Raw genomic sequence first — 20,985 nt, forward strand, 5'->3', positions numbered from 1 at the left:
AATATTTTAGTAACTATAATGATTAGTCTTTCCTAAATCCTTCCCAAGTATTTTCTATTGTTTTCTTTTTTATTTTTAGGTCGTGTAAGGGATATTTTTAGGGCAATTGTTAACAAACTATTTTAGGAAAGGTTTGACACTACTTTTATGAAAAACAAAAAAATCTGTCAAAATATTAATTATTTTTTTTTCTTTTTTTATAAAAACTTTCTTAAAATGATTCACTAACCAATACCCTTAGAGAATCTGTTAACATTTCCCTTTATTTTTTAATTTCTATGTTGGTAAAGTAGTGATGCAAAGTAAAATAAATAAATAAATATTGAAAAAGTGAGAAATTGGTGGGAGATACAATATGAAAGAGAGGGAAATTTTTGTCTCATTAAAAATTGTAATTGGAATTAAGCAATTTTGGTTAAGCTAGAGTAAGCAATCATGATAATTAGCCATTTAATAATAATAATAAAAATTGTCTCCATGTAAAAGTCAAGAGCCTTATAATTCAGTAGTATAATGCATGCTCTCCTTTATTACATAAAATTAGAGATAATTTTGAAATGATACACCGGTATTAATTAGTATCGAAATATTTCGTTTTTTATCAAACTAAAATAACCTCTGATACGATATTGAGTCCTTCTTCCCAATTCTTTTTGTCCTTTACAACCTTTTTTCTTTCCTTTGATTTTTCAATTAATTTAGCGTCCATTTGGAAACAACTTATTTAATTGAAATTAAATTTTTTTTACTGAAAATACTATAAATGAAGCTAAAAAGTAGCTAAAATAGTACAGTGTAACCTATAAATAGTACTAAAAAGTGTAATAAGATTAATAAATAATAGTAAAAATAAACTAAGGGAAATGTTAACAAGCACCGTGTGGTACTTGTTAACATTTATTTTTTTGTGTTTCATTTAAAAAGAAAAAAAAAGTTGTTAACAAGCACCGTAAGGTCAAAAATTTGCCAAAAATTGAAAAAGTGTCAAAAATTAAAAAATTACTCAAAATATTACTCAAAATGTGTTGTTAACCAGCACCGTAAAGTATTCATTAACACAACACATAAACTAAATAATAATAAAAATAAATTAAATAATAAAATAAACTAGCTTTTAACCCAATACCCTATTCCACCTTAATATTCCTAAACTGTTGGCAACTATCATTTTAAAATATGAATAGGATAATAGTTAATATTTATTATTAAAAATTAGTCAAATAATCATGACTTTTGGATATTCGTGAATAAGTTAACCCCTTTCCATGCACTTCCTGAAAAGCCCTTAGATATTTTCTCCTGTAAAAACTCAACACCTTCAACGACAATTCAATGTCGTAGTCAAGCCTAGCCAACTTTAACTTCAGAGCTCAGACCAATGTTTAGTCAATTGTCATTGGCTGATTGCATTATCCGTGTAAAATGAAGTGTGAACTGTGAACTGTGAACTAGCTTTACCCAGTACACACATTTTTTTCTTTTTAAGTTTGTTGTGTGTTTTTCGATGTGAAATGTGTGGCTGAAAAAGCTTGATTACTTACTGTACAAGTTCAAGGCAATTTGTCAACACATAAAAAACAAGAAAGTACCATGAAAATTTTATTGTTTTTCTTTGTGAAAGAACTAAGAAGTGGACGTACTGACAAAGTAGAACAATAAAAAGACGAGTCTTTTTCTTTCTTGAAAGCCACGTCCACCGTCGTTTTTAAAAGAAAACAAAATACTCGTGATCTTGGTATATTTATATCACAAAATTTACGATTTAATTTTTATAATTTATTAATTTTAGTATTTTTTATATAATTTTTGTTATTTTTAGTTTAGAGTTAATATCTTTTAGGTCTATTTCTATCGTGGTTAAATATTAATTAAAACTTATTTTAAATATATTTTTTGTTTATCAAGTTTTACTAAGTTTTTAAATAAGTCTTCAAGTTTATTCTAAACGTCTTTTAACAATTCAGATTTAATTTAATAAAAATTAGAGTTTTTCACTATTATTTTATGATGAATTGAATTTATAAAAAAAAAAAAAATAGATTGTGTTACGTTTTTTATAACTTCCATACTTACAATATCAATTGGTTTCAAAACTTTAACTTATCTTAGTTTAGTGGATAACATATGAAATGGTAGCAATTCTAATAATGAAAATTATTCAATATCATGATCAACGTGACACTTACCAAGTATTATATGAGGTAACACCAGCACTTGCAAATATCTTTATTAAAATGGTACTATTGGAGCATAAAAAAAAAAAAAAGGATAAATATCGTTTCTACGTAACTCATGGGCAACCTAATAGCTAGTAAGTGAGGTTTTATAAGTCTTATAAAAGAATGGTAACTTTTAATCTTTATTTTTATAGAGAAGATTTCTTGATAAATTGATTACTTGATTTAGATTATTAATTTGACTATAAGAATATTTCTAATGGAAAAAAGTTAGACTTACTTTAAATAAACTTAGTGAATATATGACATATATAGTCTAATAAAATGTGAGGTAAGAAATTTGAGATTTAATTATCGGCTACACCAAAAATTGATTAGTGTCTTAATTTGATAATAAAAAACTATTATCAGAAATGGACGTTGTTGATTGATACCCTCAACAAAAAAAAGATTTCCCAAGAGACACTTTTTTTGACTGGGTGGTAAAAGAAACATAAATTGCAGATAAAGTAAAAGAAAAACAATAAAAGTTGTTATACACGCTTGAAAGTTTAAATAGTACGATTTTGCTTGGAATGACTTAGGGTTGTTTGGTTTAGCATTTAAAGTTACATTTTTACATTTTAAACAATATTATATACTTTTTTACTCACACGTATTTTAAAAAATTACAAAAATATTATCTCAAATTACTCTACCAAACACGCTCTTAAAGTCACCATTTTAGTTGTTTGCATAATAGGAAAAGTACTATATTTTAGTTAATTAAGTCTAAAATTCACTAACATCAAGTAATGTAAAGGGTATAAAAATACATAGTTATTATAATTACCATATAAATTTATATTGATATTATTTATTTTATATTTATTATTTATTTTTTAAAAAATATCTTAAAGATGAAAGAAAAGATGTAATGTTGGTTTTTGAATACGAAAGAAAGAGAAAAAACTAAAAGAATCTAGAAAAATTAACATTTTAAATGGAATGTTTTGTAAAATAAATAATTTGATATTATGAATTTTAAAAAGTGGATAAATAAAATAGAAAAGTAAATTTTTATCCTAAAATAGCCCTAAATTTTAAACAAACAGATGCAAATGCTTTAAACACGTGGGTACGAGTGTAAAAAACGCTACTAAAAATGACCACGATTTTACCTTTCATTTGGCAGTAAATGCTCGCCGGATAAATTCCCCACTTCTCTCATAGCATCCTTCCATTTCCGGATCTTCTCTTTGTCAATTCTATCATTTTTCTGATGTTCGTCAAAGGCTTTTTCAAACGGCCCAGTCTGCTTCCGTACGTCGGAGGGATCTACGTGGTAAAAGACGGGCACCACTTCAAGTCCCTTATTTTTTTTGCATTCAACAATTTTAGCAAGTTGATCCAAGCACCACTTGGAATCGGCATATTTTTCTGAGAAAACAACGATTGCATACTGGGAATTTTCTATTGCTTGTATGAGCTCAGAAGCAATTTCTTGTCCTAGTTGGAGATTTTCGCTGTCTCTAAAGGCTTCAATGCCTCTCAATCTAAATGCCTCATATAAATGGTCTGTAAAGCTATGGCGGGTGTCCTCACCCCGAAAACTGAGAAAAATATCGTAATTCGAACCAGGTAAAGAGGGTGTTTCGGAGCTAGTGGAAGCCATTGGAAACTTAGTAACTAGCTTTTTTTGTGGAAAAGTTACAAAGAAAGTTGCAGAACAAAGAAGAATGCCCTATGGCAAGGAACGAAAAGCTAGCTCTAGTAAGATGAATAGACAGAGGTGTAGGCAACGCTGGTATGGGAAATATGGACCGATAGGAACAAGTTTATATAGATAGATATTGAAGGCTTGCACTTGGCTTAGAACGCAGCACAGCAACCTGCAGACTGCAGTGTGAACTTGGCTTAGAATTAGGGACTTCCGTGCCTGCGGACCAACGAGCATGATGACCGGGTTATAAAAAGAGGAGTTTATAAACTCTTTCTACTGTTTGCATTAAAAAAAAAAAAAAAAGTTCCCATCAATACTAAAAAGAGAAAAAAAAAATGTTTGAGTGTGATGTACTGTTCTTTCTAATTGTGATGAACTGTTGGTGTTACCAACTTTTTCTTATTCTTAGAATGAAATTAATTATTTTACTCATTACTCATTAAAAAAATAAATAAACTAGAAAGAGAAAATTGATAAAAAGAAATATTTAAATGAGTCTAGGGGGAAAAAAAAAAATAGACTCTTGTATAAACCCTTGTAAAAAAGAAAAGAAAAAGACGTTGGAGTTGTTCTCGGAAACTGCCAAAATGCGTAAAGTTTTTTCCACCATAATGACCCACGCGCATTAATGTCGTCTTTGCGCTTCTCACATGACACGAAATTACTATAAAACTCAATCTAGTCATAGCAACCTACCTTTTGGATTCTATCAAAAAAAAAGTTGGACTCAAGAAAAGATCTATAGAATTGTTTAATGCTATATACAGGCTGGCTCAAGCAATTTGGGGCCAAAGCCCAAAGGTGATATTTTTAAAGCAGTTTATTTATTTATTTATTTAAATGTCTATTAAATATTAAATATATTTTATTTAAAATTTATTTTTTTATATGTTTTTTTGGAAAGTTTCAACCTATAATATTTACTCATAATAATAAACTTTTATCATCAGATTAAGATACTAATTAATTTTTGGTGTAGACGGGGATTGAATCCCAGATCTCTTATTTAACTCTCAAAGATCTTACTAATTGAGCTAATTAGATTTACCTATTATTCTTACATTTTGATGTTCTTATCAAGAATTATTATATTACAATCTATTTGAACATCACTATAATTATTTTTTATTCTCATTATATTCTAACAATTTTTTATATAAATTTCTTGTTTACTTGGGAGATTTGTGAACTAAATTTTTTTATATATAGCTTGTTTGTTGCTAGTAATAAATTTATTTAATGATCTTTTTTTTTAAAATTCAATTAATTATTTTTTAAATATGTTGGGTCTAGAAAAATTTAGGTGGCCACAAATATATTTTAAGAATAAAAAAATCATAATATTTTTAAAATTTATATATAATAATTACTTTTTTTCAAGGTTAGCCAACAGTACCAACAAAAAAGAAAATAAGTATTATTTAAAGAAGCTAGAAAAGTAAAAAATTAATTTATTTTTTTAAAATGACATAGTATGATTTTAATATATATATATATATAATGGCAAAACGATGTCGACTCCGTAGTGCCATTAAATTATAAAAGGGTGTTGTGTAAGGTAAAGAGCGGTTAATTTCAAAAACAGGAAGTGGGCTTTCCATGATTTAAAGAAAGCAAAATCAAAAAACAACAACAAGGACTCTTCTACTGATAAATTTAAGATTTTTTTTTGAGGAAGTAATAAATTTAAGAATGGGCATTGGAATCAAAGAGACAGAGTCAACAAAACAAATCAATTGTTTAAACAAAGTAGGTGTGAAAGTGAGAAAAATTATTCAACTATGTTAAACAAAATGTAATCTTAAAATTCTATGGATTTCTTTTTCTTTCTAAATTCTTTTTAATGTATGTTTTGTATGTATATATTAAAGTTACAATTATTTTTTGAAACATTCTAAAGTTATGTTAAATTATCTATAATAACTTTTTTTTGGAGCATAAAATTTTATATAATAACTTAAGTTTTCTAATAGCAAGTTTTTAGGGGCAATAGGCTTTAAAATAAGTTTTTAGCTTATTGCTTATCCGCTGTAAAGTTTGTTAATATTGTTTTCTTCAATTTAAACGTCGTTGTATCATGGACAACATAAATGCTTTAGTGGAAAACTTTTTATTTATTTATCTATAAATACCAGGCTTAGTGGAAAGTTGAAAAGCTTGGTGGAAAGAGCAAGACATAGGTACAGTACATAGGTGCTATTCCTCAAATTCCTCTCTTAAGATTCTGCCAATTGGCTTTTTTTTTTCATGGCTGGAATTGTATTTTTTAAGTAAGGAACTTAAGGAACAGCATTTAAGGTATTGTACATAAGTTTTTTCCTATTGGAAAATTATCTCATCGAGCGAGGTAAATTCTATGGGCTTTCGGTGCTCTTTTTGATTATTGCGTTGACCTTGCATTGACCCTTTTTTTAGTAAGATTATCTAATGGCACAAAACTATTTTCAAACATGTGAGAGAGTGAGACACAAAATTAGGCAAGAGAAATAAACACAAGATTTTGATTCCTAACACATATCAATCTTCAAACCCCCCATCAAGTTCAAATCACAAAATCTACTGACCCACTACACCCAACCCACAATTTCAAAGGAATAAATCATAATATATCCTAATAAATCTTAGAACCACAATTTATACAATAAGTACATTCAAATAAAATTAAGCGGCTCTAAAGATACTTTTCTTTTATCCTTAATTAATACCCCGAGAGTCCCCGACTAGTGATTCTTGTATGCATTTACTCTTGACTTTGCTTTTTTGGTTTTCTTCTTTAAACGTGTCATATCATATGGGATGAACTTTTTTTTTTTTTGAGGGGGCATATGGGATGAACTTAATTAGTGCAATATGCAAATAATTTATTCCCCCATTAAAAAAATAGGAGAGAAAAAAGTGTAAGTTTGTGGTAACCAATATAAAGTTATGATTACACTTTATTTTGCTTTTATTAGAACTTTTTAACTTGCTTTAGAGGAAACTTTTTATTATATTTTTTTTGGGATAAGTATGTGAGTAGAAATTTAATAACAATTACTTTACACATTCTGCGTGGTTGAATAGAGTAACTTCCTTTTTCTTGCTGATTTTTTTTTTTTTTTTGCTGAAGAATAGAGTAAATTTCTAGTGGTTAGCTCTAAAGTCCTGTTTGTATTGCTTTTTGACCTACCATAAAGTTGTATTCATATTACTTTCTTTAGTGGAATTTATAAACTTTATGATCAATAATTCACCCACTAATTAATTTAATATAAGCAGTGAGTAAAGTAGCTGAAGAAGAGGGTCAAGCACATCTAATTATGCACTTCAGATCATTGATAAGGACATAGCTGTAACTTTGTTTGCACTCGGTTTTTGTTGTGCAATTTTTTTTCTTTTTTGTTTAAATTTATTTCATTTGGGGTTTCTTAGTATGGCTGATTTTTGGTTTTTGGGTCTCTACTTGATAAAGTAGGAAACTTTGTTTTGTCAAAAGCGGAGGGTGCAACCAAAATGTTGAAGTATACAGATAGGGTGGCTTAGAAATTAAGAAACTGAAAATGAAGAGATTAAAAAATAATGTGAGAGCTAGGAGCAAGCAAACTTTGTAATTAACAACAAGATCATTGATATCAGAGCCGCTTTGACATTAACTGAAGAAAAAAAAACAAACAGAGAGATAATAATTGAAGAAGAAAACTATTAGTATTAAGTTGGAGAGTTGAGGAAAGTTGTAGGAAGCTTCATGATTGGAATTAACTTCTTCGTGGCCAGCATGGATTGAGATCACTGATGCAAATACTATAAATGGTTGAGATTGATAGTTGCAAAAAAGTAACTTTTAATCTCAACCATTGATTAAAAAAAGTTAAGAAAAATTTTATGAGAAGTAAAAAGAAAAAAAAAATTGTGAAACAAAGAAAGGTGAATTGCACTCGATGCAATACCTACTGGATCCTAATCCGTTATTGAGAAATTGTGGACAGTAACGGTTTGTACTTTAAGGTAGTGTTGAGTTCTGTTCATGTTAGAGCGCTTAGGAAAGTTCCTCAAAGTTTCTGGACTGATTCTTAGTTCACTCGTAAAAATATCAAAATTATAACTTTATTTATGCTTTTCATGATTTTCATAAGGTAAATAAGTCTAGTCATAGCAGCGTATCTTTTGGATCCTATCAAAAAAAAAAAAATATATATATATATATAATATCTTTTTAAGAAATAAGTCATTGATGATTATTTGAAGCAATTATGTGACATTATGACTGATTAAATAAGAAAAAGTGACGTCGTGATAATGGTGAATTCCATAATTAATTTAGACAGACCCGAATTCCCTCAAAAAAAAAAAAAAATTAGACAGACCCAAGAAAAGATCTATTGATTTGTTTAATGCTATATCCAGGCTGGCTCAAACTATTGGGGGCCAAAGGTGATATTTTAAAAGGAGTTTTATTTATTTATTATTTAAATGTCTATTAAATATTAATAATTTTTATTTAAAATTTATTTTTCTTATATTTTGATGTTCTTGTCAAGAATTTTTATATTACAATCTATTTGAACTTCATTATAATTATTTTTAATTCTCAACTTCCTGTTGTATCATTTCACTATATTCTAACAACATTTTTATATAAATTTCTTGTTTACTTGTGAGATTAGTGCACTAAAGTTTTTTGTCATAACTGGTTAATTTTAGTAACAAATTTATTTAGAGATATTTTTTAAATTCAATTAATTATTTTTTAATTTGTTGAGCCTTTAAGGATAAAAAATCATAATATTTTTAAAATTTATATATAATAATTACTTCTTTTCTAGGTTAGCCAGTGGTCAAGCAGGAAAATAAGTGTTATTCAAAGAAGCTGAAAAAGAAAAAAAAAATTAATTAATTTTTTAAATGAGAAAATATGATTTTAATATTTTTTAAATTATATATAGAAAGAGAGAAATATGTGATTAGCTTGGAATTAACTTACCAAAAACTTTTTTTTTTATACAAAATAGAATTCTACTCTAGCTTAATCTAAGTATATATGTGTGTAAAGCTCCCTCCTATAAACTTGAACTCCGGCTCTTACCCTCTACATCCTACAAGCACTTATACTTGTAGAGTGACCATTGCACTAAGATGTGCGGTTGTAACTTACCAAAAACTACTTAAATTGATCTACTTAACTAACTAACTAATTGTCAAACTCCGTCAAAATCATAACTTTATTTAACTTTATTACGTTTTTAATGATTTTCATCACGTAAAATTTCTAAATATTTCTAAAATAAAAAAAAAAATTATTTGACATTTATTGCCCATTTGAATTCAGAGGAGGGAGAGCGAGTAGAGTAGAGCTTGTCAGAAATTAGCTGGTCGATGGGACCGGATAATTGAGCTTTCTTTGATTTCCTCGCACTTTCTCCACTCCTAAAGAAAATTAAAAATATCGAAAAGTTTAGATCCAATTAGATTCTAAATCATGTCTAATTTTACGCCATGTGTCTCATCTAATTTTTTAATTTTTGTGTCAAGTGAATTATTAAGTGTAAAAATTAAAGAGTCTAAATTCAATTAGATTCTAAATTGAATTTTAATTAAAGTTCAATTTTGTGACATGTGCTCCATTTAATTTTTTTAATTTTTATGGCAAGTGAATTATTGGGTGCAAAAACTGAAGAGTCTAGATCTAATTAGATTCCAAATCATATATATATATATATATATATATATATATATATATATATATATATATATATATATATATAAAATTGTGATTGGTTTTAAATGTACTTGTGAATATGCACGGAGTTACACGTTAGTTCCAAATAATGTTACATCACCCAATAACTTATTATTGAATTCATATTTTGAAAATCTGACCGTTGAATTATATGCTCTATATGTTGTTAATATACATACCAAATTTCATGCCAATGGATATAATTTACTATTCGGTCTATAAACTCGTCTTTTATGTATATATATATTTGTTATTGTCAATTTTGGTCTCTATTATTTTCAATTTGCATGAATTTAATCTTTACCATCCACTCACTAAGACACTAACAAAAATTAATTACAAATTGATTTCAAATTGAAAATAATAACGATCAAATTGATTGGTACCAAAATGTAGAAACAAAATAATTGACAATAACCTCAAAATATAATGACCAAAATGGTATTTTGACCTGATATATTAGATACATTTTCATACAACTTATAAACTCTTTTAGCTGTTTACATTTAAAATAATAATAATAAAGTTTCCATCAATAGTTCAATACTATAAAGAGAAAAAAAAAAAAAGTTTGAGAGTGATGTACCGTTCTTTCTAACTGTGATGAACTGGTGGTACCAACTTCTTCTTTATTCTTAGAATGACATTAATTATCTTACTCGTTAAAAAATAAATAAGCTAGAAAGAGAAAATTGATAAAAAGAAATATTTAAATGGATCTAGAAAAAAAAAAGTCTTGAATAAGGGTCTGTGTGAAAAATGAACTAATTTTTTTTATTTAAATTTAACTAAAAGTATATATTAGTAGCATCATTTTAAGCAAGGTATTCATAATTTACCACTAGGAAAAGAAGATAATTTAGTATTTCTACCACTTCACTCTTCCAGGAATCGTCCTGGCAAAATTGAAAGAACAATTAAAGAAAAAGAGAACGTTTTGATGTGGATTTTTCATTTCAAGGAGGAAGTGAAAGGAGATAAATACAAGAGATGGATAGTTGTGAAAAGTGAAAATTTACAGATTTTGGAACTGAAATTGCAGCAGTGATTGTAAAGCTTAAAAAACTCTTAGAAATAATATGGGATTCAAATCCTACTATATAATTGCATTTTTAATTGTTAGAGATATATTAGATATATTAGCCCAATAACATAAGCTCAGCCCAATTTTATTTTGTATGTAAGTCAAATCTTCTACTTGTACTAAAAGTTTGTTAACCAAAGTTAATGTATGGTTAGTCGAGTTTAGTCTATTATATATACCCATGTTAGGTTAATTATTACAATAGATTTGTAGTGACACTCGTATAATAAAGATGGAGCATCAAGTTGAACCACATAACCCTCATGTTTTTGTGTTTCCTATTTTATGTTTTCATCTCCGCATTTATTCTAATATATTCAACCTAGCTAGTGTATTACAACTAATATTCAACATTAATATAAATAAATGGCCACTATTATTTCTGTTTGTGAAAGAGAGAAGAGAGGGGGAAAGAGGGTGGTGGGGCATTCACATCCTTTGATTTCAGTCAACAACAACTGTTTGTTTTTTTTATTTAAACAGCGTAGGTGTGTAATTGGCCTATTCCTTCAAGGAATTTTTCTGGTAAGACAGCTACCGAAAATTATTTTTAAACTGAAATGAAGCCCTAATGGTAAACTCTTCCCCATGAATTAATTAGTTGTTTAAAGGGCTGAGTATACACATCCTCTCCTTCTAGGCATCTTCCAGTCAAAAGGCAGATCCAAGTTATCAAATCCATAAGGAAAAAAAGAAAAAAGAAAAAAAAAGACGGATATAGTTTTTTTTTTTTTTGTTGTTGAGAAACCAACTTGCTTAACTTCTATTAAGGTAAATTGGCTGAATCATCCAAAATTACATTATAAACTGTGAATGGAACAACCTCCATCCATAACACAAAATCAGAAATATTTGAAGCATATCATGTCATACAATGAGCAACCTTAATACCTTCTCGCCTAGCATGAGAGTAAAGTAGTTTTTGAAAAAACAGTGAAAAAGCAAGATATAATTTATCTTATGTAATTGCATGTAAATAAGAGACTCAATTTTTAAATAGAGTAGGTGTGCAAGTACTCATTTCAATTCAAACAAGTCATATACAATGACTTAGATTTATATTTGTAAATAATAAATGAAGAAGCATTGCTTGGCCCCACAAACAATGTAAGCATTATGGTAATAATTAGTCTAAGAAATGCTTATCTCAATTCAAAGGCATCTTCTAGGAAAAATGTTTGAAAATGAGAGCTGGGAGAAAAGAACCTTAAAAGGATAAGAGAGCAGCTTTGATACATTAACAATGTTTACCAACCACCCTTTTGTTCTTTAAAGGGCTGAGCATACGCATCCTCTCCTTCTAGGCATCTTCCAGTCTAAAGGCGGACTCAAAGTTATCAAATCTATGAGTAAAAAAAAAAAAAAAAAAAAAAAGAAGGAAAAAAACAAAGTCAGATTTAGTTTATCTTATGCAATTGCATGTTAAAAAGAAAATGGATTGAAACGAAAGAGATAAAGAGACTTTCTTTGCCCACCACACCTACTCATTTTTTAAACAGAGTAGGTTTGTAAGTGGTCATCTCAATTCAAACAAGTTATATAATAATGACTTAAATTTATTTTTGTAAAAGAGACTTTGTTTGCCCACCACACCTACTCATTTTTTAAATAGAGTAGGTTTGCAAGTGGTCGTCTCAATTCAAACAAGTCATATAATAAGAACTTAAATTTATATTTGTAAAAGAGACTTTGTTTGCCCACCACATCTACTTATTTTTTAAACAAAGTAGATGTGCAAGTGGTCATCTCAATTCATACAAGTTATATAATAATGACTTAAATTTATATTTGTAAAAGAGACTTTGTTTGCCCACCACACCTACTTATTTTTTAAACAGAGTAGGCGTGTAAGTGGCCATCTCAATTAAAACAGGTTATATAATAATGACTTAACTTTATATTTGTAAAAGAGACTTTGTTTGCCCACCACACCTACTCATTTTTTAACCAGATCGAGTAGGTTTGCAAGTGACCGTCTCAATTCAAACAAGCTATATAATAATGACTTAAATTTATATTTGTAAAAGAGACTTTGTTTGCCCACCACACCTACTTATTTTTTAAACAGATTAGGCGTGTAAGTGACCATCTCAGTTAAAACAAGTTATATAATAATGATTTAAATTTATATTTGTAAAAGACTTTGTTTTCCTACCACACCTACTCATTTTTCAATCAGAGTAGAAATGCAAGTGGTCATCTCAATTCAAAGAAGTTATATAATAATGACTTAAATTTATATTTGTAAATAAAATAAATTATGATGAGCATTGTTTAGCCCACAAGGTATGTCAGTATTAAGGCAATAATTAACCCAAGCAATGCTTATCTCAATTTAGAGGCATCTCCTAGGAAAAACAATTGAAAATGAGAGCTGGGAGAAAATAATATTCATAGGATGGGGGAGCTGCTATGACATCAATTATATGCAATGCTTACGAATTCAAACTAACGTCTAGGTCTATTTAATTGTAGGAATCAGATCAAGCATAAAGGTATCATTCTTCGAACACGCTTTTGTTCTTTAAATGTGAATTCATTCATACTAGTATTAGTCCATTGGTATCTAATGAGAATGTATAACTCAGTTATTAACATCACATGATTTTTACTAGTCTCTTGGTATCAATTGAGAATTTATAAAAGATTTCCAGTTTTGATGGTTACCTACTTTCCAGCACATGATTTATTCTGCCTTTAAAACACCTACAAAAATCTTTTTCTTGCCATTCTTTGTTCTTTTAAGTCATACTATTTGTAATTGCAGTCTCATTGGCAGTTCTAATCAAACATACGATGGGAAATCCATTAACTTTATGCTGCACCTTAAAAACCAGGGGCCTTTCTAATTCCTAAACTGAAAAAAAAAAAAAAAAAAGAGTTTAAAATATAACGAAAAGGGGGCATCTTGCTCTTAACATTACCATTACGCAATGACTTTTGAATCAACAATAAATGGTCACTTGTAAAGTGATAGCCTTTAAATTATATTATGAAAGTTACTAGCCATTATTAACAAAGAATAATCGCTTTTAGCTCGTTTTTCGGTAAAATTCTATAGGAACAGTTAATTTTTATGCTCAAGCGAACTACCTTCAAAAAATCAAAAAGAAAGTTTGCTTTTGGTCCAACTGTCATCTGCTTGAGCAGAACTGCATTTCACTCAAATGAAATTCCAAAAACATGTCTTTCTTCAATCCAAATCCTCTATTCATTCTTCCACTTCAAAGTGTGGTCTTCTTACATACTAGAACGGAGAAAGTGAGGATGATTTAGGACACAATTTATTATTTAATTATTGTAATTTATTAATTTTGGTATTTAATTTGTAATTTTCGTTATTTTAGGTTTAATTTGTAATTTTTTAAATAGAGGCATTGGAATTCAAATAAGAAAAGCAATCATTCTAATATATATATATATATATATATATATATATATATATATTGAGAAAGCAAAAAAAAACATATATAAATAACCATGTATATTTTTATTTAAGAAATAGGTAAAGTAATGTGGAATAATGTTTAAAAGTGAGATAGAAATTGTGTTCTAATTTTTAGGCAAAATGGAGAAGAGAAAGGAAAAAACCTAAAACTTAGGAATAATAAATTACTCTTTTAACCAGTTTTTTTTTAATTAAAAATTATTTAACTAAAAGATAGGGGTATTTTATAGACTTTAAGAATTTGTGTGTGGATAATTTAGTACACAAAATAATAAAACTCAAATAGGAAATCATGTTATTAGTAGTATATAGATGACTTGGATAATTTAGTGTTTATTACTTTTTTTTTTTTTTACCTTTTTCTTTTCAGCTTTTTTTTTTAATTATAAATTTCTTATTATTCTCTCTCTCACATTCTCTCTTGAAAAAGTGGCCTCTCTCTCTCTCTCTCTCTCTTAGCTTTGGTTTGATTTTTGTTTGAATTAATACTTGTTATTTTGAAAGTAAGAATTTGAATTTATATCAAAACACAATCTTGGGTATGATAATTACAAATCAGCATTCAGTCTATTCAATCTAATTTGGTTAAGCTCAGTCCATTTCAGTCTATTTGGTCCAATTAGGTTTATTCGGTCTTTTTCGGTCAATTTAGTTCAATTCGGTCCATTTTGTCCACTTCGGTCTGTTTTCGTCCAATTAGGTCCTTTCGGACTTCTTCCGTCCACTTCGGTCTATTCAATCCATTCAGTCCAATTCATCTAATAATTTGGTCCATCTGGTATACTTCCGTCTATTTCAGTTCACTTCGATCCATTAGGTCCACCTTGGTTCATTTCAGCCCAATTCGGTCTAATTCGGTCCATTTGGTCTAATTTATTGTATACCATTTAAAAAAAGATGGGTACTAGATCATGTTTTCGCATGGCTATCTTCACTCTACTTCCAAATGGCTACCCATTCAGTAAATAATTTTGCAACTAACATAATTTTCCTACCGTTTGGAGTGGTTTCAAATTGAACTAAGTTTTAAAAAAATGCATGAACTTTTAAATTGTTTCAATTCACATCCTCAATGAGTCACTATTAACGAAAAAAAGTAACAGAAAATTCACATAAAATGTGACTAAATCCTTTTTTTTTTTTTTATCTGTACTAAAACTTATCTAAATACAAAAAAAAAAAAAAAAACCCTCCAATACTAAACTATAAGAGATCTAGTACATTATATGAGAATTATAAAATTATATAATATTAATAATCAGTTATTAAGATTTTTTTTATTTTTAGAATCAATCAGTTATTAAGTTGTTATCATCAAAACACTCACAATACAATTAATATTATATAAATTTATGTCCAGAAAATATTATATCATATTCTATGTAATAAAGGTTGGATTCTAGAAGTAGAAGCATCAGTTGTGCAAAGTGACTACACATGCTTTGCACTAAATGGCTACTCTTTGTTAAGGATTGGAAATTGACGCAAACGCAACCCTTATATATAAGTTGGGGTGGGTTCCAATTAAACTCTAAATTTTAAAAGTTTGAATTAAACCCATGAAATTTTAAATTGTTTCAGTTCGACGCCAGGCCTTAATGAATCACTTTAGACCATGTAAAGCTTTAAGATGTACACTATATGTAAATTGTAAAATTATATGACAATCAGTAATTTAGGTATTGCAACAACAAAGTCCACAATAAAATTGATATTACAACTCCATATGGAAAACTTATATAATTTAGCTAAATTATTCTAATTATATAATTTAGGCTATTTAGCTATTGTAAAACAATTATATAATTTTAATATATAACTATAAAACATATATCAGCTTAAGAATTTTACAAAACGGCTATGTCGACATGATTTTTTTTTTTTATAAAAGAATATTGACTTTTTTTTTTTTTTTTGAGAAACACAAAAAGAATGTTGACTTCAAATGATAACAAAAAATAAACTGATTTGTTATTTTATATTTTTCATTATCATTTTATCTGAAGGATATAAAACGTTATGGGACCTCAAATGATTACGAAAGTAATTGATTTTTTTTTTTTTTCATTTTTTTACTTGCATTTTAGAAATATTTATGGGGAGAAATTAATTGTCTCTAATAGGTAATAATTCAAAAAACAATGGGAAGGAATAAATGAGGTTTGACAAGCTTTTTGAGAGTAATTTTAAAATGGGATGGTATACATTTAAACGAACTCATTTATTTAGGAGTAATTAAGGTGGCTCATTACTCTATAATTAAATGACAAATAAGTAATAATGTAAAATGTGTTAAACATGTATAATATGTACAAATTGTTGTTTTCCATATAAAGATGTAAGTTTGTATCATTTTAAAAAAGAGTAATACTACATACACAAACTATTTTATAACATTTTTACAAACTGCTGATGTGATTTTAGTATTTTCTAAATAATTATTGTAAGTAAAAATATGATATTAGTGATGAACTCATATTAGAACTAGTAAGTATTTGCCACATCAGCAGTTTATAAAAATGTTGTAAAATAGTTTTTGTCTGTAGTATTAATCTTTAAAAAATGGCTTGCGTCATTGTTGTATTCCTTGATAAAGGGACACACATCATTTCATTGCTAATTTTAGAATCCAACTTTTAGGATTAGAGAAAGAGATATTAATTATGATGGATAATCAATATTTATGATATTGAAAGCTAGTGATAAGAATAGAAATATAAATATTGCTGTGTGTGCGTGCCCGTGATGTATCAATTATGATGGATAATCAACATTTATGATATCGAAAGTTTTTTTTTTTTTTTTTTTTTGTAATAAGAATTGAAATATAGATATTGTTGTGCACATATACTAACTATCATCAAAATTCAATGTTGACTTCCATAAATAAATAAATAAAAATTCAATGTTGATATTATCTTATTAAATCCCTAATATTTTCTTCTATTTAGCTTGTTGAGTTGTAACGACAATTTCTTCTTATTTATCATCATGGTCTGTCTTCTATTATGTAACACCTCAGCATATCCCATACTCCAAATTAGGTAATTAACCTGACCATTATTTCCATATCCACCATTTAACTAATTGTCTATGGATAATGCTGTTACTCCGTAAGTCATTTAAACTGTTCTACCATTTAAATATTGCTATGCTCATACAAGTATCTACCATTTAAACTGTTCTATATATAAATATTGGCATTGATCTTACTTGTTGTAAGTTGTAATAGCTACGGTTGAAAGAGCTTTTTCAGCAATGAACATAATTAAAAACCGATTATGCAATCGAATAGGAGATTAATAGATAAATGATTGCTTAGTCACATATATTAATAAATATATATTCAAAACTATTGAGTGTGAAGATATCACAGCAATTTCAAAATATGAAAAATCGTCGAGGGCAATTGAGTAAAATAAGCTTTTTTTTTTTTTAAATTTTATTTTAGAGATGAGTAAAATAAGCTAGGTGTGAAAAAATAAATTAAAGTTTACATTTTATATTAGATTCTATATGACAATTTCATTATCATATAGTAGTCTATTTATTTTTTTATTGATATTGATTAATTTTTTTAGATTAATTTTTTACTTTCAATCTTGTCTGCCCCTGACCTAAATTTCTAGCTCCGCCACTATATATATATATATTTACCTCTATTTACAAAAATAATGTGTCTATATTTATCCCTTGAATCTGATTTTATAGGTGATGATCAGCCTCGTTGCCGCGAACAGATTATTGTACCGGGCACATGTGCCTAAACCAATTGCGGAGCAAGCTTTCCAGCGAGTGCACAAGCCAGGAACTGCTCTTGCCGACCAGCTTCTGCTCACCAAAGCAGATGTGAATGCGATGTCGTCACTTGCGGAGAAGATAACACCATTAAACCAACCTCTTTGGGGATTCATTAGACCTCTGATGTTGTCCACTTTAAGAGGTTCCTATAAATGCTATCATGTTTAGTTCACATTCATGAACTTCATAATCAACCGCTGTAATAGCAATAACAGTACTGGACTCTTTCGATTATCGAAAGCTAAATAAATAAACAGTAAACTCTTTCTGCCTCTAATGCAATACTGTTCCTACAGCATGCTGCTTTTCATGATAATAGTAATAAGTAATAACAGCTATAAACAAGAGTTCAAATGACTACATGATCTTCTTAATTAAATCACTTAAAATGAATACAGAAAAAACATATTAAAGCCAAACAGTATATCAAAATTACATTGTTGCAACATAAACTGTTGCATTTCATTATGATAACTCAAAATTGTTATCGCATTGAGTTTTCATAATTACAAAGAATTAACTGCACATATACAACTACTATCTTAGTAAAATTATGATCCTCTACCACTAGTTATGTTTCCAAACCTTGAATTGAAACTCCTTCTCAGTGTTCTCACTTATTGAATTTCACAATAAACAAAGTAAAACAAAAACAAAAAAAAAGGTGGAAAACAGAGAGAGAAAGCAACAGAAATTTGATGACGATTACAACCAGAGATCTATTTATATAACTAACAACCTACCCGTTGTAACTCTTAACAGAACTAACAGAATTTGCAAATAACGTGGAGCCAATGAGGCATTGACATCTGGCAAGGACCAACGACTACTTAAGTGAACAGTCCCAATCAATGAAATGGCGTCTCTTCTTGAATGACAAAACGATGTTCTTTCGTAAAATAATAGAACTGAAAACAAAATGCCATCGTGTCATTAAATTTGAAAAGTGGTGTCATTTAACTTAAAGAGCCGTTAAATTCAAAACAGGAACTTCCGTGGTGTGCTTTTTATGTTTTAAAGAAGAAGAATCATAAACAACAACTTGTACTACTCAACTATTTCTTGTGAAATTTCTTTTTAAGTGCAAGCACGCACATCCTCGGTTTTGCAGTGAGGTTAATAACTCAATTGTTTAAACAAAATAGGTGTGAAAGTGAGTAGTGAGAAAACAAAGAACAAATATTATTCAACTACGTTAAAAAAAAAAAAAAAAAAAGGAAGGAAGATAATTATATTTATGAGAGACTAACCACAATTGGCCTTTTCAACTTCTTTTTTTAATTTATTTATAATTCGAATATTTAAACCTTTGATATTTCTGCATCAGAAAGTGAGTTGAATTTAAATACTTTGGTCTTAAACTTTTTCTTCTTCTTCTTCTTTATTTGACTTGTTTAAGTGGTGCACATGCCAATGGGATGAATTTAATTAGCAATATGCAAGTAATTTACTCCCTTTAGGTTGGATCAATTTCAGCTATAATTTTTTTGTGTACTTTTAATTGTGTATTTATACACCTTGAGGGTTTCAAGGGCTCTGTTGACTTACTGTTTGGGACCGAGACTTAAGAACAGTGGGCTCACAAGTCACGGCCAGTTTGCATCTTAAGAATTTGTTTATTAAATTAGTTTTAGAATGAATTTTTATCATAAGTTATTAGGAAAAAAAAAAAAAATGATAAAATGGTCACATGCACTACACGTCATCACCTGAAGTAAGAATTTTGCCATTACTGAAAACTTAGGGGTGAATAACACAAAATTAAAAGTGCAGGGAATGTGTTTGCAATTGAACCAAACCTCATTGGGTCTTTTTGAAATTTGCTATTACGTTTTGTTTATGTATTTTATATTACTTTCTTTTGCTTTTTTTTTCACTTTGCTTTTAGTGAAAACTTTTTATTTTTTATTTTTCAGATAATTAGCTAAGTGGGAATTTGATTACACATACTAAGTGCGTTCTTGAAAAGAGGAGAAAGAGTAATTCCCAGGTGACCACTGGCTAGCTATAAATAATTAAAGTTTTATTTATATTGCTTTTTGAACTCAATAAAATTGCTAATAAATTCCTTGGTATCTAAGCTTTCCAGTTTTGATGGTTACTAACATAGATAGTCTTATAAGCGGTCACAAATTTAAACATGTTTTGGTGTCAAACTTTATAAAAAATTTAACAAATATAAGTTTACATCTTACAATAATAAAATGAAATTGAGAAAAATAAAGTAACGTGTCTATAACTATTAGACTAATTATTGTTTTCTAAGAACATCATGGGACTAACTCAAATATTTGGGGGAACCAATTCCTATTTTTGTAGGCAAAAATTTTGAAATTTCAAAATAGCTATATATATCCTAAAGGAATTTTTCTAAATATTAGGGGAGCCATGGCCCCCACCTATGTGTGTAGCTTCGCCCTTGCACATGGGATGAACTTAATTAGGAGTCCAAATCTTCTGTCTCATTTTTTCTGCTCTACTCTATACTCCACCAATAAAAACTTACCACGTGTTCACCTAATTAATTAAATACTACTATTAATTAATAACGGTAGCATTAATAAGTCAATAATGATAGTATTTAATTAATTAGGTAAACACGTGACAAGTTTTTATTGGTGGAGTATAGAGTGGAGCAGGAAAAGTGGGACAGAAGATTTGGACTCCTTAATTAGTGCTATATGCAAGTAATTTACTCCCCCATTAAGAAAATTGAAGAGAAGATTTTTTTTTTTTGAGAATCAGAGAAGAAAGTGTAAGTTCGTGGTAAGTGGTAACCAGCAAAAAGTTTTGTTTACACTTTATTTTGCTTTTATTAGAACCTTTTAACTTGCTTTAGAGGAAACTTTTTATTTTTTTTAAGGATAAGTATGTTGTGAAAATGTGATGACAAGAAGGGAAGAAGGAAAAGGGTAACTTCCTGGTGGCTAGTTATGAAGTCCTGTCTAATGTTTATATTGCTTTTTGACAAAGGGTTTGACTTATTTTCAGTACTTTTTTTAATTTGAACATGTCTTTTTGTTTTAAAAATACAATGGCTAGTGATAGTGTATTTTA

At 28.3% G+C, this 20,985-nt stretch overlaps 1 protein-coding gene across 1 annotated transcript; it reads right to left on the reverse strand.

Annotated features, from left to right (window-relative positions):
* Positions 1–3,333: 3,333 nt before the first annotated feature.
* LOC142619506 (disease resistance protein RPV1-like) lies at positions 3,334–3,831 on the reverse strand. Its single transcript, XM_075792628.1, has one exon. It carries the CDS (start codon positions 3,829–3,831, stop codon positions 3,334–3,336), a length of 498 nt encoding a protein of 165 aa, XP_075648743.1.
* Positions 3,832–20,985: the final 17,154 nt, after the last annotated feature.

Source organism: Castanea sativa, chromosome 12 (genome assembly GCF_040712315.1).
Source record: "Castanea sativa cultivar Marrone di Chiusa Pesio chromosome 12, ASM4071231v1".
Classification (NCBI taxonomy): Eukaryota; Viridiplantae; Streptophyta; class Magnoliopsida; order Fagales; family Fagaceae; genus Castanea; species Castanea sativa.